This window comes from Oncorhynchus masou, chromosome 28 (genome assembly GCF_036934945.1).
Source record: "Oncorhynchus masou masou isolate Uvic2021 chromosome 28, UVic_Omas_1.1, whole genome shotgun sequence".
NCBI lineage: Eukaryota > Metazoa > Chordata > Actinopteri > Salmoniformes > Salmonidae > Oncorhynchus > Oncorhynchus masou.
The window spans coordinates 51,075,082-51,087,097 of NC_088239.1; the positions used below are offsets into that span (position 1 = coordinate 51,075,082).

At 42.7% G+C, this 12,016-nt stretch overlaps 1 protein-coding gene across 1 annotated transcript in view; it reads right to left on the minus strand.

The window, feature by feature from the left end:
- Positions 1-9,136, minus strand: part of LOC135518616 (reticulon-4 receptor-like) — a 33,244-nt gene extending 24,108 nt beyond the window's left edge. The window contains exon 1 of the mRNA XM_064943773.1: positions 8,589-9,136. Within this exon, the coding sequence (XP_064799845.1) occupies positions 8,589-8,610 (22 nt within the window). The 5' untranslated portion in view covers positions 8,611-9,136. The remainder of the gene's footprint in view (positions 1-8,588) is intronic.
- Between the last annotated feature and the right edge of the window lie 2,880 nt (positions 9,137-12,016).

The window sequence follows — 12,016 nt, forward strand, 5'->3', positions numbered from 1 at the left end:
CGAAAGAGTCCTAGACCACTGTTACTCAACCCACAAGCAAGCATACAATAATTATAATAATAATAATAATAATAACACACTACATTACTAGAAGTATGTGGACAACTGCTTGTCGAACATCTCATTCCAAAATCATGGGCCGTAATATGGAGTTGGCCCCCCCTTCGTTGTCATAACAGCCTCCACTCTTCTGGGAAGGCGTTCCACTAGATGTTGGAACATTGCTTCAGGGACTCACTTCCATTGAGCCATGTGCAGGCCAGTCAAGTTCTTCCACACCGATCTCGACAAAGCATTTCTGTATGGACCTCTCTTTGTGCAAGGGGGCATTGTCATGCTGAAACAGGAAAAGGCCTTCCCCAAACTGTTGCCACAAAGTTGGAAACAAAGAATCATCTAGAATGTAATTTGATGCTGTAGCATTAGGATTTCCCTTTACTGGAACTAAGGGACCTAGCACAAACCATGAAAAACAGCCACAGACCATTATTTCTCCTCTACCAAACTTTACAATTGGTACTATGCATTGGGGCAGGTAACATTCTCCTGGCATCTGCCAATCCCAGCTTTGTTCATTGGACTGCCAAACTGTGAAGCGTGATTCATCACTCCAGATAACGCATTTCCACTGCTCCAGAGTCCAATGGCGGTGAGCTTTACACCATTCCAGACGAAGCTTGGCATTGCGCATGGTGATCTTTGGGTTGAGTGCGGATGCTCGGCCATGGAAACCCATTTCATGAACCTCCCAAAGAACAGCTCTTGTGCTGACATTGCTTCCAGAGGCAGTGTGAAACTCGGTAGTGATTGTTGCAACCGAGGACAGACGATCTTTACACGCTTCAGCACTCGGCGGTCCCGTTCTGTGAGCTTGTGTGGCCTACCACTTCTTGTCTGAGCCGTTGTTGCTCCTAGATATTTCCACTTCACAATAACAGCACTTACCGTTGACGGCGGCTGCTCTAGCGAGGCAGAAATTTGACAAACTGACTTTTTGGAAAGGTGGCATCCTATGCTCTTCTGTATGGCCATTCTAGTGCCAATGTTTGGCTATGGAGATTGCGTGAGTGTGTACTTGATTTTATACACCTGTCAGCAACAGGTGTGGCTAAAATAGCAGAGTCCACTAATTTGAAGGGCTATCCACATACTTTTGTATATTGTGTACATGGGACTGAGAGTGCAGTATTCCCCATATTCACTGTTGTAGTTTACTTTTTGAATACTCACATTTGTGTATACATGTATGATGCCTTCAGAAAGTATTCAGACCCCTTGACTTTTTCCACATTTTGTTACTTTACAGCCTTATTCTAAAATTGATTAAATTGTTTTTATTCCTCATTAATCTACACACAATACCCATAATGAAAAAGTAAAAACAGACTTCTAGATTTTTTTGCAAATGTACCAACAAAAAAAGGTGGAAATATCATATTTACATAAGTATTCAGATCCTTTACTCAGTACCTTGTTGAAGCACCTTTGGCAGTGATTACAGCCTCGATTATTCTTGGGTATGATGCTAAAAGCTTGGCACACCTGTCTTTGGGTAGTTTTTCCCATTCTTCTCTGCAGATCATCTCAAGCTCTGTCAGGTTGAATGGGGAGGGTTGCTGCACAGCTATTTTTAGGTTCAAGTCCGGGACCTGGCTGGGCCACTCAAGGACATTGAGACTTGTCCCCAAGCAACTCCTGCATTGTCTTGGCTGTGTGCTTAGGATCGTTGTCCTGTTGGAAGGTGAACCTTCGCCCCAGTCTGAAGTCCTGAGTGCTCTGGAGTAGATTTTCATCAAGGATCTTTCTGTACTTTGCTCCGTTCATCTTTCCCTCGATCCTAGTCTCCCCAGTCCCTGCCGCTGAAAAACATCCCTACAGCATGATGCTGCCACCACTATACTTCACCATAGGGATGGTGTCAGGTTTCCTCCAGATGTGACACATGGCATTCAGGCAAAATATTTCAATCTTGGTTTCAACAGACCAGAGAATCTTGTTTCTTATGGTCTGAGAGTCTTTAGGTGTCTTTTGGCAAACTCCAAGCGGGATTATCATGTGCCTTTTACTGAAGAGTAGCTGGCCAATCTACCATGAAAGCCTGAATGGTGGAGTGCTGCAGAGATGGAGAGTCTCATAGCAAAGGGTCTGAATATTTATGTAAATAAGGTATTTCTGTTTTTATTTTTCTAATAACCTTTTTTGGCTTTGTCATTATGGGGTATTGTGTATAGCTTGATGAGGAAAAAATGTTTTTCAATCCATTTTACAATCCATTTTAGATTAAGGCTGTAACCTAACAAAATGTGGAAAAGGGGAAGGGGTCTGAATACTTTCCGAATATACAGCGCTTTCCAAGGGCCTTAAGTCGCTTTACAATTGTAGAAATTAAAAAGAAAAACAGCAAAACAGTAGTCATCAGACAAAACATCAGACTAAACAAAACATAAACAAAAGAGAGAGGTAGTCTCAAAGAAGGGAAAGAGTATGACGTATCAGTGTATGGGGAGGGTTGGGATCTGGATACGAACACGGTTTAGGGTAAGGGCCGGGTTAGGGATCTGGATACGAACACGGTTTAGGGTAAGGGCTGGGATTGGGATTTGGATACAAACCAGGTTTAGGGTAAGGGGCGTGATTGGGGTTAGGAAAACGAACCCGGTTCAGGGTAATGGTAGGGTAAGGGTTTGATTTAGGTGCAGTTCAGTATGGTGAAGAGAGGAGTGTCTTTAGGGAGGGGGAGCTTAAGGGCAGGCCTTGTCAAAGAGGTGGGGCTTTAGGAGGCACTGAAAGATAGTGATGGAGTCAGAGTAATGCCTGACTGGAGGGAAGGAGTTCCAGAGCCTAGGAGGTAGTCTGGAAAAGACCATGTCACCGAAACTATGGAGCTTCAACCTGGGTATGACCTGCTGTGGTGGATCGGAGTGTGCATGTGTGTGGGTGGGGGGAAAAAAGGTCAGAGAGGTACATCGGGGCAAGATGGTGAAGGGCTTTGTAGGTCAGAAAGAGGATCTTGTAGTCAACGCGTTGGGAGACAGGGAGCCAGTGCAGTTCACTGTCAGGACCAAGTGTGGGTGAGGAGTCGGGCTGCAGCGTTTTGAACCATCTCACGCTTATGGAGGGAGCTTGAGTTAATGCTGGAGAGTAGTGAGTTGCAGTAGTCAAGACGGGAGGAGATGAATGCATGTATGAGGATTTCAGCGGCAGGACGTGAGAGTGAGGACCTGACTTTGGCAATGTTGCGGTGGTGGAAAAATTGATTTGTCCAAGATGATGGCAAGATTGCATGCATGAAGGGAGGGAGAAACAGTGGTGTCGTCAAAGGGAGGGTGAGGTTGCCAGCTTTGGTGAGGGTGGATTTGGGAAGAGTTCCGTTGTATCACTGTTGAGCTTAAGATAGTTTTGTTGCATCCATGTTATTATTGCAGAGAGGCAGGATTCAATGTGGGTCATAGGCGGGTTGAGGAGGGATTTGGTGCTGAGGTAGATCTGGGTGTCATCGGCATAGCAGTGGAAGTCAAGGATAAAGTGATGGAGGATCTGACCAAGAGGGAGGATGTAGATAATGAAGAGTAAGGGACTCAGGACTCAAGGAAGGGGAGGTTGGAAATGGGGCAGAAGTTATTGAGGATGGTGGTGTCCAGTTTTTTTATGATGGGGGTGACTGCAGCTGTTTTGTTGTTGGAGGGGACAGTTCCGTGGTCGAGGGAGAGGTTGACAATGTTTGTGATGGACAGAGAGCAGGCAGGAAGGCAGGCAGGCTTTGATGAGAATACTGGGGAAATGACCCAGGGAGCAAGTTGTAGTCTTGGATAACATGATGAGTTTTGAGATATACTGTAGGGAGAGTCAATGTAGACAAATTCGGAGAGCCGGGTTTCAGGTGTGACGGTTGGGAGGTTGACAGGGGGAGGGGCAGCTGAGGGAGATTGATCAGTCAGTAATGAGTTTATTTTGGTGAGCATGTCCTTGAAAAACTGAATAAATTAGTTGCACAGCTCAGTGCTTGTCACCAAACTCGGGACCCTGGGACAGAACACCTCCCTCTGCAACTGGATCCTGGACTTCCTGACAGGCCGATCCCAGGTGGTGAGAGTAGGCAACAATACCTTTGCCATGCTGACCCTCAACACAGGGCCCCCAGGGGTGAGTGCTTAGCCCCCTCCTGTACTCTATGTTTACCCATGACTGTGTGGCCATGCACAACTTCAACTCCATCTTAAGGTTTGCTGACGACACGACGGTGCTAGGACTGACCACCAACGGTGATGAGACATCCTAAAGGGAGGAGGTCAGAGACATGGCAATGTCAGGACAATGCCAGGAAAACAACCTCTCCCTCAACGTTATCAAGACCAAGGAGCTGATCGTGGACTACAGGAAACAGGGGTGCGGGCTTCAAGTTCCTCAGTGTCCACATTATTGAGGTCTTAACATGGTCCTCTCACACCAGAACAGTCGTAAAGAAGGCATGACAGCATCTTTTCTCCATCAGGAGGCTGAAATTATTTGGTATGGTCCCTCAGATCCTCAGGAACATTTACAGCTGCACCATCGAACGCATCCTGACTGGTTGTATCACCATCTGGTATGGCAACTGCAACTCCCTCGACAGGAAAGCCCTACAATGGGTGGTGCAAACAGCCCAACCCATTACTGGGGGCAAGCTCCCAGCCATCCAGGATGTACATGCCAGGCAGTGTCCGAGAAAGCCTTGAAAAATTGCCAAGACTCCAGCCACCCGAGACATGGACAGTTCTCCATGCTCCTGTCTGACATGTGGTACCGTTTCATCAAGGCTCAGACTCCCTGGCCATGTCACTGTTAAAAATGACTATTCTCCCTCTCCCATAGACTATCCACGCTAACTATGCCAATCCACAGGACTCTACCAACTCAGACACACACACCTTCACTGTCACTCTTACTCATACACACACACACACGTACTCACATACACACACACCCTCACTCACACACTCATTACTGAAGCCACACACTTAAACCCACACGCACACAGCTCGTCAAACCTACGCTGCTGTTCATTGATTGTTGATTGCAATTACCATGAGTATCTACTGTATTTGGGTCATGGGAAGGGTTAGCTAAAATATATTACATCTATATATTACCACTAGTATGCCATTGCCATGCTATGTGGTTGTTGCCATGCTATGTGGTTGTTGCCATGCTATGTGGTTGTCTTATGTCTCACTTTATGTCGTGTTGGGGTGTCTCTCTTGTTGTGATGTGTGTTTTGTCCTATATTGTATTTATTTATATATTTTTAATCCCCCGTCACTGCAGGAGGCCTTTTGCATTTTGGTAGGCCGTCATTGTAAATAAGAATTTCTTCTTAACTGACTTGCCTAGTTAAATAAAGGTTAAATAAAAACAAAAGTATATTACCATAAATATTGATATATTCCTGCTACCCGTCACTTTTCAGCCCTGTTTACATGTATAATGTATTCTACTACCAGTCACTTTGTATGTATATACCGACCTCAACCACTCTAGTACCCCTGCATATTGAATAAGGTACTGGTACTGACCTGTATTTACTAGCATTTATTGTTTCTTCAACTTATTATAGTGTACTTCTTGTGCATTTTTTATAATTCTATGCTATTTTCTGTATTATTATATAGATGTTTTATTCTGTGCATGTGGCAAATAAACTTTAAATGTATCTCTCTCACACTCACGCACACTTTGCACCCTGGTTTCTCTCTGCCTAGATTTCTAGCACACACTTAGATACTTCCAACCTCTGCTCTCTCCCACTCTCTGCTGTCCTCTCTCTCTCTCTCTCTCTCTCTCTCTCTCTCTCTCTTCTCTGCTCTCTCTGCTCTCTCTCTGCTCTCTCTCTGCACTCTCTCTGCACTCTCTCTCTCTGCACTCTCTCTCTCTCTGCACTCTCTCTCTCTCTGCACTCCCTCTCTCTCTGCTCTCCCTCTCTCTCTGCTTCCTTTGAGCTATGGATCGTTTGATGTATTTTCAGCACACTGGGCATTTGGTTAGGATTATTATTAATTATTCAGGGCTGTTCTTCTCTACTCTTCTACCTGGTGTGATAGACAGGGGTCCAGCCTCACTCCCTGGGCATGGTGGTGAATCATACTTTATGTATAATCATACTTCATGTATATTAAATTAATATTTTAGAGGCGTACAGTGGCATCACAGATTCACAGACAAGGTAAAAGTAGGCATGTAATCACTCATACAAAACAAGCAACACAACCTGGTCTCATAAAGTAAATGTAACATAGTAAACATAAATCCAAGACACACAAATTGGTTTATGATTCATTTGGCATGGTTACATAAAACAGATGGTTAATTAAGGCAAAAATGAAAGTTAGGAGGATGGGTAGACATATAACGGGGCGGCAGGGTAGCCTAGTAGTTAGAGCATTGGACTAGCAACCAGAAGGTTGCAAGTTCAAACCCCCAAGCTGACAAGGTACAAATCTGTCCTTCTGCTCCTGAACAGGCAGTTAACCCACTGTTCCTAGGCCATCATTGAAAATAATCATTTGTTCTTAACTGACTTGCCTCATTAAATAAAGGTAAAATAAAAAAATATCTGGCAACCCAAAGGTTGAGAGTTCAAATTTCATCACAGACAACTTTAGCAGTATAACTACTTAGCATGTTAGCTAACCCTTCCCATACCCAAAGGTTGTGAGTTTGAATCTCACCATTGACAACTTTAGCTAATTAGCAACTTGACAACTAACTTTTTAGCTCCATTGCAACTACTTAAAATGTTAGTTCACCTAACCCTCATCTTAATAATTTTAGCTAAACCTTCACCTAACCCTCACCTTAACCCTTTTAGCTAACCCTTCACCTAACCCTCATCTTAATAATTTTAGCTAAACCTTCGACTAACCCTCATCTTAATAATTTTAGCTAAACCTTCACCTAACCCTCACCGTAACCCTTTTAGCTAACCCTTCACCTAACCCTCACCTTAACCCTTTTAGCTAACCCTTCACCTAACCCTCACCTTAACCCTTTTAGGTAACCCTTCACCTAACCCTCACCGTAACCCTTTTAGCTAACCCTTCACCTGACCCTCACCTTAACCCTTTTAGCTAACCCTTCACCTAACCCTCACCTTAACCCTTTTAGCTAACCCTTCACCTAACCCTCACCTGAACCCTTTTAGCTAGCCCTTCCCTTAACATTAACCCTTTTAGCTAACCCTTCAACTCACCCTCACCTTAACCCTTTTAGCTAACCCTTCCCTTAACATGAACCATTTTAGCTATCCCTTCACCTAACCCTCACCATAACCCTTTTAGCTAACCCTTCACCTAGCCTTAAGCCTTTTAGCTAACCCTTCCCCTAACCGTAACCGTTTTAGCTAACCCTTCCCTAACCTTTTTAGCTAAACCTTCTCCTACCCTAACCTTAACTCTTTAACCTAACTCCTAAACTTAACTCTAACCTTAACCCTAACCCCTAGCCTAGCTAACGTTAGCCACCTCAGCACCAAGATAGAATTTGTAACATATCATACGTTTAGCAAAATCGTAACATATTGAACATTTCTCAAATTCGTAACATTGTACGTTTTGCAAATTCATAACATATTGAACATTTTGCAAATTCTTAAAATATAATAAGAATTGTCATTTGTAGCATATCATACGAAATGGGTGATGGACATCTACAAATTAATACATAAAATACCATATGAAACATAACATATCATACAAAAAGGAGTGTCTTGGATTAACATACATAATAATACAAAATGCTCTGAGACCAGGTTGTGTTATCAGGTAATACACATGCCCTGCCCAATCCCCAACTCCCCATTGCGTGACGAGATCCAATATGACTTACAACATGAGCAGTGAACAGTGCAGTGGATAAATACATTTCATGAGCTCTGGTGGTCTCCATCAAAACCGCTTAGCATGACAAGGGTGATTGCTCATGGTGGACAATATTCTTAAAGTTTCTGGCAAAGAGAGGGAAAACAAACGTTGCGCAGAACCCCTTTTTTGAGAAATCGGAGAAATTGAACCCTTGGAATGTCACATGAGTAAACTGGAATAACTTAGGCCTTACCTATAAAACAACATGACATGTTAACCATGCATGTTTTATGTGTTCCAAGTAACTATTATGTAACATTACAAGATAATATAAGCCTATTTAAAAGATCAATGTAAAAAAACACATTGACGTTAAAGTATGACACCTAATTGAAAACACATTGAACAAGAAAACTGTAAATCAAGTAGATGTATATACGTCAGTAAATTGGCTTAGTTGGTAGAGGATGGCACCGCCAGGGTCGTGGGTTCGATTCCCAGGGCCACCCATACGTAAAATGTATGCATGCATGACCTTAAAATGCGTTGGATTAAAGCATCTGCTAAATGGTACATGTTATATTATTACAGTAGTAAACACTGACAGGTCTAAAATTGTTTTCTCCAAATTACCATAAAATACTGTGCAAATGGATCACATTATGTAAAATCATTATGTAAAAGACAAACAAGCAAGCAAACACACAAACAACACATTTGGATCTGATGTAAACGTAGCCCATACATACATACCTCGGATAAAAACGGACTTCATTTTGGAAATAGAATCCAAAAGGCACCCCTTGTGTGCGTGGTAAAATACTCGTTCTCTGATTGAAAAACAAAGACCCCGGTCAAAGAGATGGCAGTGGAAAATCCAGGGCACCGTCCATGAAAACTTTAGCCCAAGGTTTTAACATAGAAAGGAGGTGGAGAACGCGGTCTCCTCTTCACGCCGCGCTCAGTCATTTGAGAGATGCGCGGGAAACAAAACCTTTTTATTTTTTACATTCGAATACAGGCAACCCAAAGGAACGTCTCCAAATGGACCACATAAACGCACGGGTGGCAGCAATCCAAACGGCAATAGGCTACAAAATTAAAACCATCAGCAGTCACAACGCAATCCACGGTTAGGAAAAGGCATATATCCAACCGCCCTTCGTTTAGCTTCCAACGTAGAGTTATCCTAGATGTGTGCACTGCCGGTTGGCTTGTGAGGGTGGGGATCCAAAGATATGCGCCTCTCTATCAGCATACAACAAGGCAGGGCAGAGGGAGCTGCATGCGCGCGCGGTCGTGTTCTTAGTGAACGTGAGAAGGTAACTGAGGTCATAGTGCTCCTGAACTTCTCTGCACTCTTTGGTCAGAACCCATATCATGGGACAACAACCACATAGAACGAATGATCCCAACAAAGTATAATGCGCAGTTCAGGCACGTTATGCGATGAACAGCAGAACATATTGTTTCTGATTATTTAGTGATAGGCGTTGGCAGCGTGCTCTTGATTTATATCGACCCATATAATTTTAATATGACAAAGAAAATGACATAGAAAACTAACGTCTTATATGATATTCGTAATAGGTGGTTCGTGGTTGAGATCTCGCTGTCAGACTATTTTAAATTAAGATAGAGACGCCTCCCAGCGGTAGTGTGTGAACACCTCCCCGATTTTATAAGCCTATATTAAATTCCGAACAGCAAATTGCTGTAAAAGGAAAATAGAAACCAATGTCGCTGCTTCATGCAATGTTTGCCACAGAGACGACGAACATATACCTTTCTCTGAATGTTGGAGACACACTTCAACAGAGATTGATGTTTGAGCTTTTCCACCAAGGCTCGTGTTTATGCGAATCAGCACCATGGACAGCGCACGTAGCCACCGCACTCTTTCCTCAGACGGGTAAACTTGAGTCGGCTCGGCTGTAGTAGCCTGGAGTTCAGATGACTGTCAGTTGTAATTACTGGTCATGTTTCCATGATCGATGGTTGTTTTGGCTCCATGTGTTTAATGACCATTGTGTGCGAATAATAGCAGGCCTAACTCATGCAATGCAAATTAACACATTGTCTGCTAGATTGAAAACGATTTTGTTTCGTAGAGAACATATACAGGGGAGTAAACAAAATATGAAAGGAGAGGCACAAGCCCTTTGTATTTTATATCTACACTTAATTAATCAAATGTGTGTATTCCAGAAAGACAGTGCTGATTTTATAGTAGAATGTTTCAGTGATGGCCCTAGACAACGTACAGCCCAAAGAAAACAAGAGCAGAAATCTGTTAGGATGAGTAATTTGTGAACATCTCTGTATGTATTGTTTGTATTTATTTAACCAGGCAAGTCAGTAAAGAACACATTCTTGTTGACAATGACGGCCTGGGAACAGTTGGTTAACTGCTTTTTTCAGCGGCAGAACGAGGGGATTCGATCGAGCAAACGTTCAGTTACTGGCCTAACGCTCTAACCACTAGGCTATCAGTCTCTATGTCACGTTTGGCATCTATTCACATGACACAGACATTCTTTATTCCATATTGGCTGGGACCTCTCGCCCCTTCTTATGAGATGTGGCTAATTTGCCTCTCCAAGCTGACAATATGCTGCACCCCACTGCATTGTCTTTCAGCGAGAAAGCCAAACCTCATTAACATCTTGGAATCAGGACAATGTCAAATAGCTTATGTTAAGCTCTTTTTACCCATACTCACATTTCATCATTTAATTGGATTGTCTAACACTTCCTGCTGTCTGCAAGCTGCAAGATGGGGGGGGGGGGGGGGTGTTAGTATGTAAATCTGGTGACTTCTGTAAAATGCATGTCTAAACCTGCCTACCCTAACAATGTGTGTACAGTGCATAATAACATCTGGCAGACACCAAGCATCTCAATATAATGTGGAAGTAACTCTACATGGTCATATGAAGGACCTCTCTCTTTCCCTCACAGTAGGTCAGTTCAAGGTTGACAATCTGCATATCAACCAATACATTTTAACTGGAGTAATCAGTGTATCAAATTGACTCTCTTGCCATACAGTACAGCTATAACTAGGCTGTAAAGCATTCATTCACACTGCAACTAGACAGCAAGCACAATGAATGTAACATGCTCTGCTGCCTCTTGCAAACAGAAGTTTATATGAAGTAATTATTAGCTTATTATTTGTTTATTATTAACTGCTCACTCTAGTTTTTGTCTGTACTGTATTTGTCCCATCCCTGTGACACATGTTCCACACTTGTGTTGTGCATTAGTGAACAGCTTTTGCCAGGTCAATGTTTCTGAGGCAGGAATTAATGATGCGGTCATAAATTAGGTATTTTCCCTCATCTGCTTATGGAATTGTCACAACGAAGCCAGCCTTTCTGATATATGATTGTCAGCTATTGTAACATGCACTTATTTACTTACAGACATATAATAAAGAATCATGTCTGTCTGCAGGTATTTATCAAAAGACAAACACTTTATTCACACCTCTTTTAAAAATGCATACACTTATGCTGTTGATATTGCTATGTTCAGAAACATGCAAAAAAATATATTCCACACTTACTCTATCTTATATCAATGTTCTATACACTGTCCTTTGATATTAGGCTTACTGTGAGCTTGGAGGCACAGACAGTTCTATATTTTTCTAAATTGGTTGGTTTGTAGTAGAAAAGCTCTGTTTACCGTGTTTGTCTCAGAAAAGTCATATTTTTCAGCAAACTGCATTAAATTACACATTGACACAATGAAGGTAATATAATTGTTACAAGTTTTGCCCTCAGGCATGCAGACTTCATGGATTTTGACTCAGCTTGTATGTCTAGCTGAGTATTCTCTGCGTCACAAAAACCAGTTTTCTTTATGTACGATCTATCCACGGCATCTCAAGAACTCGACCCGTCTCCCACTCACTCCCAATTATATATGGAGCCTGTGATTGAGCAATGCAAACTACTGTGGGTGTTTCAACCGTTAGGGGAGCGGGTGAAACAGAAAGGGCTTTGTGATTCAGATTTTCTGAAGTGCCTATGACACACTGTTTGTGGTGTTATTCATTCTACTTTCAGAAAGCTTTCCTGGTCTATTTGAAGATATCTCCAAAAACACTTTACATTTCCCCAAGATGCATTGGGGTGCAGCTTCAGCAATACTACCAGGAAATAGGCACAGGC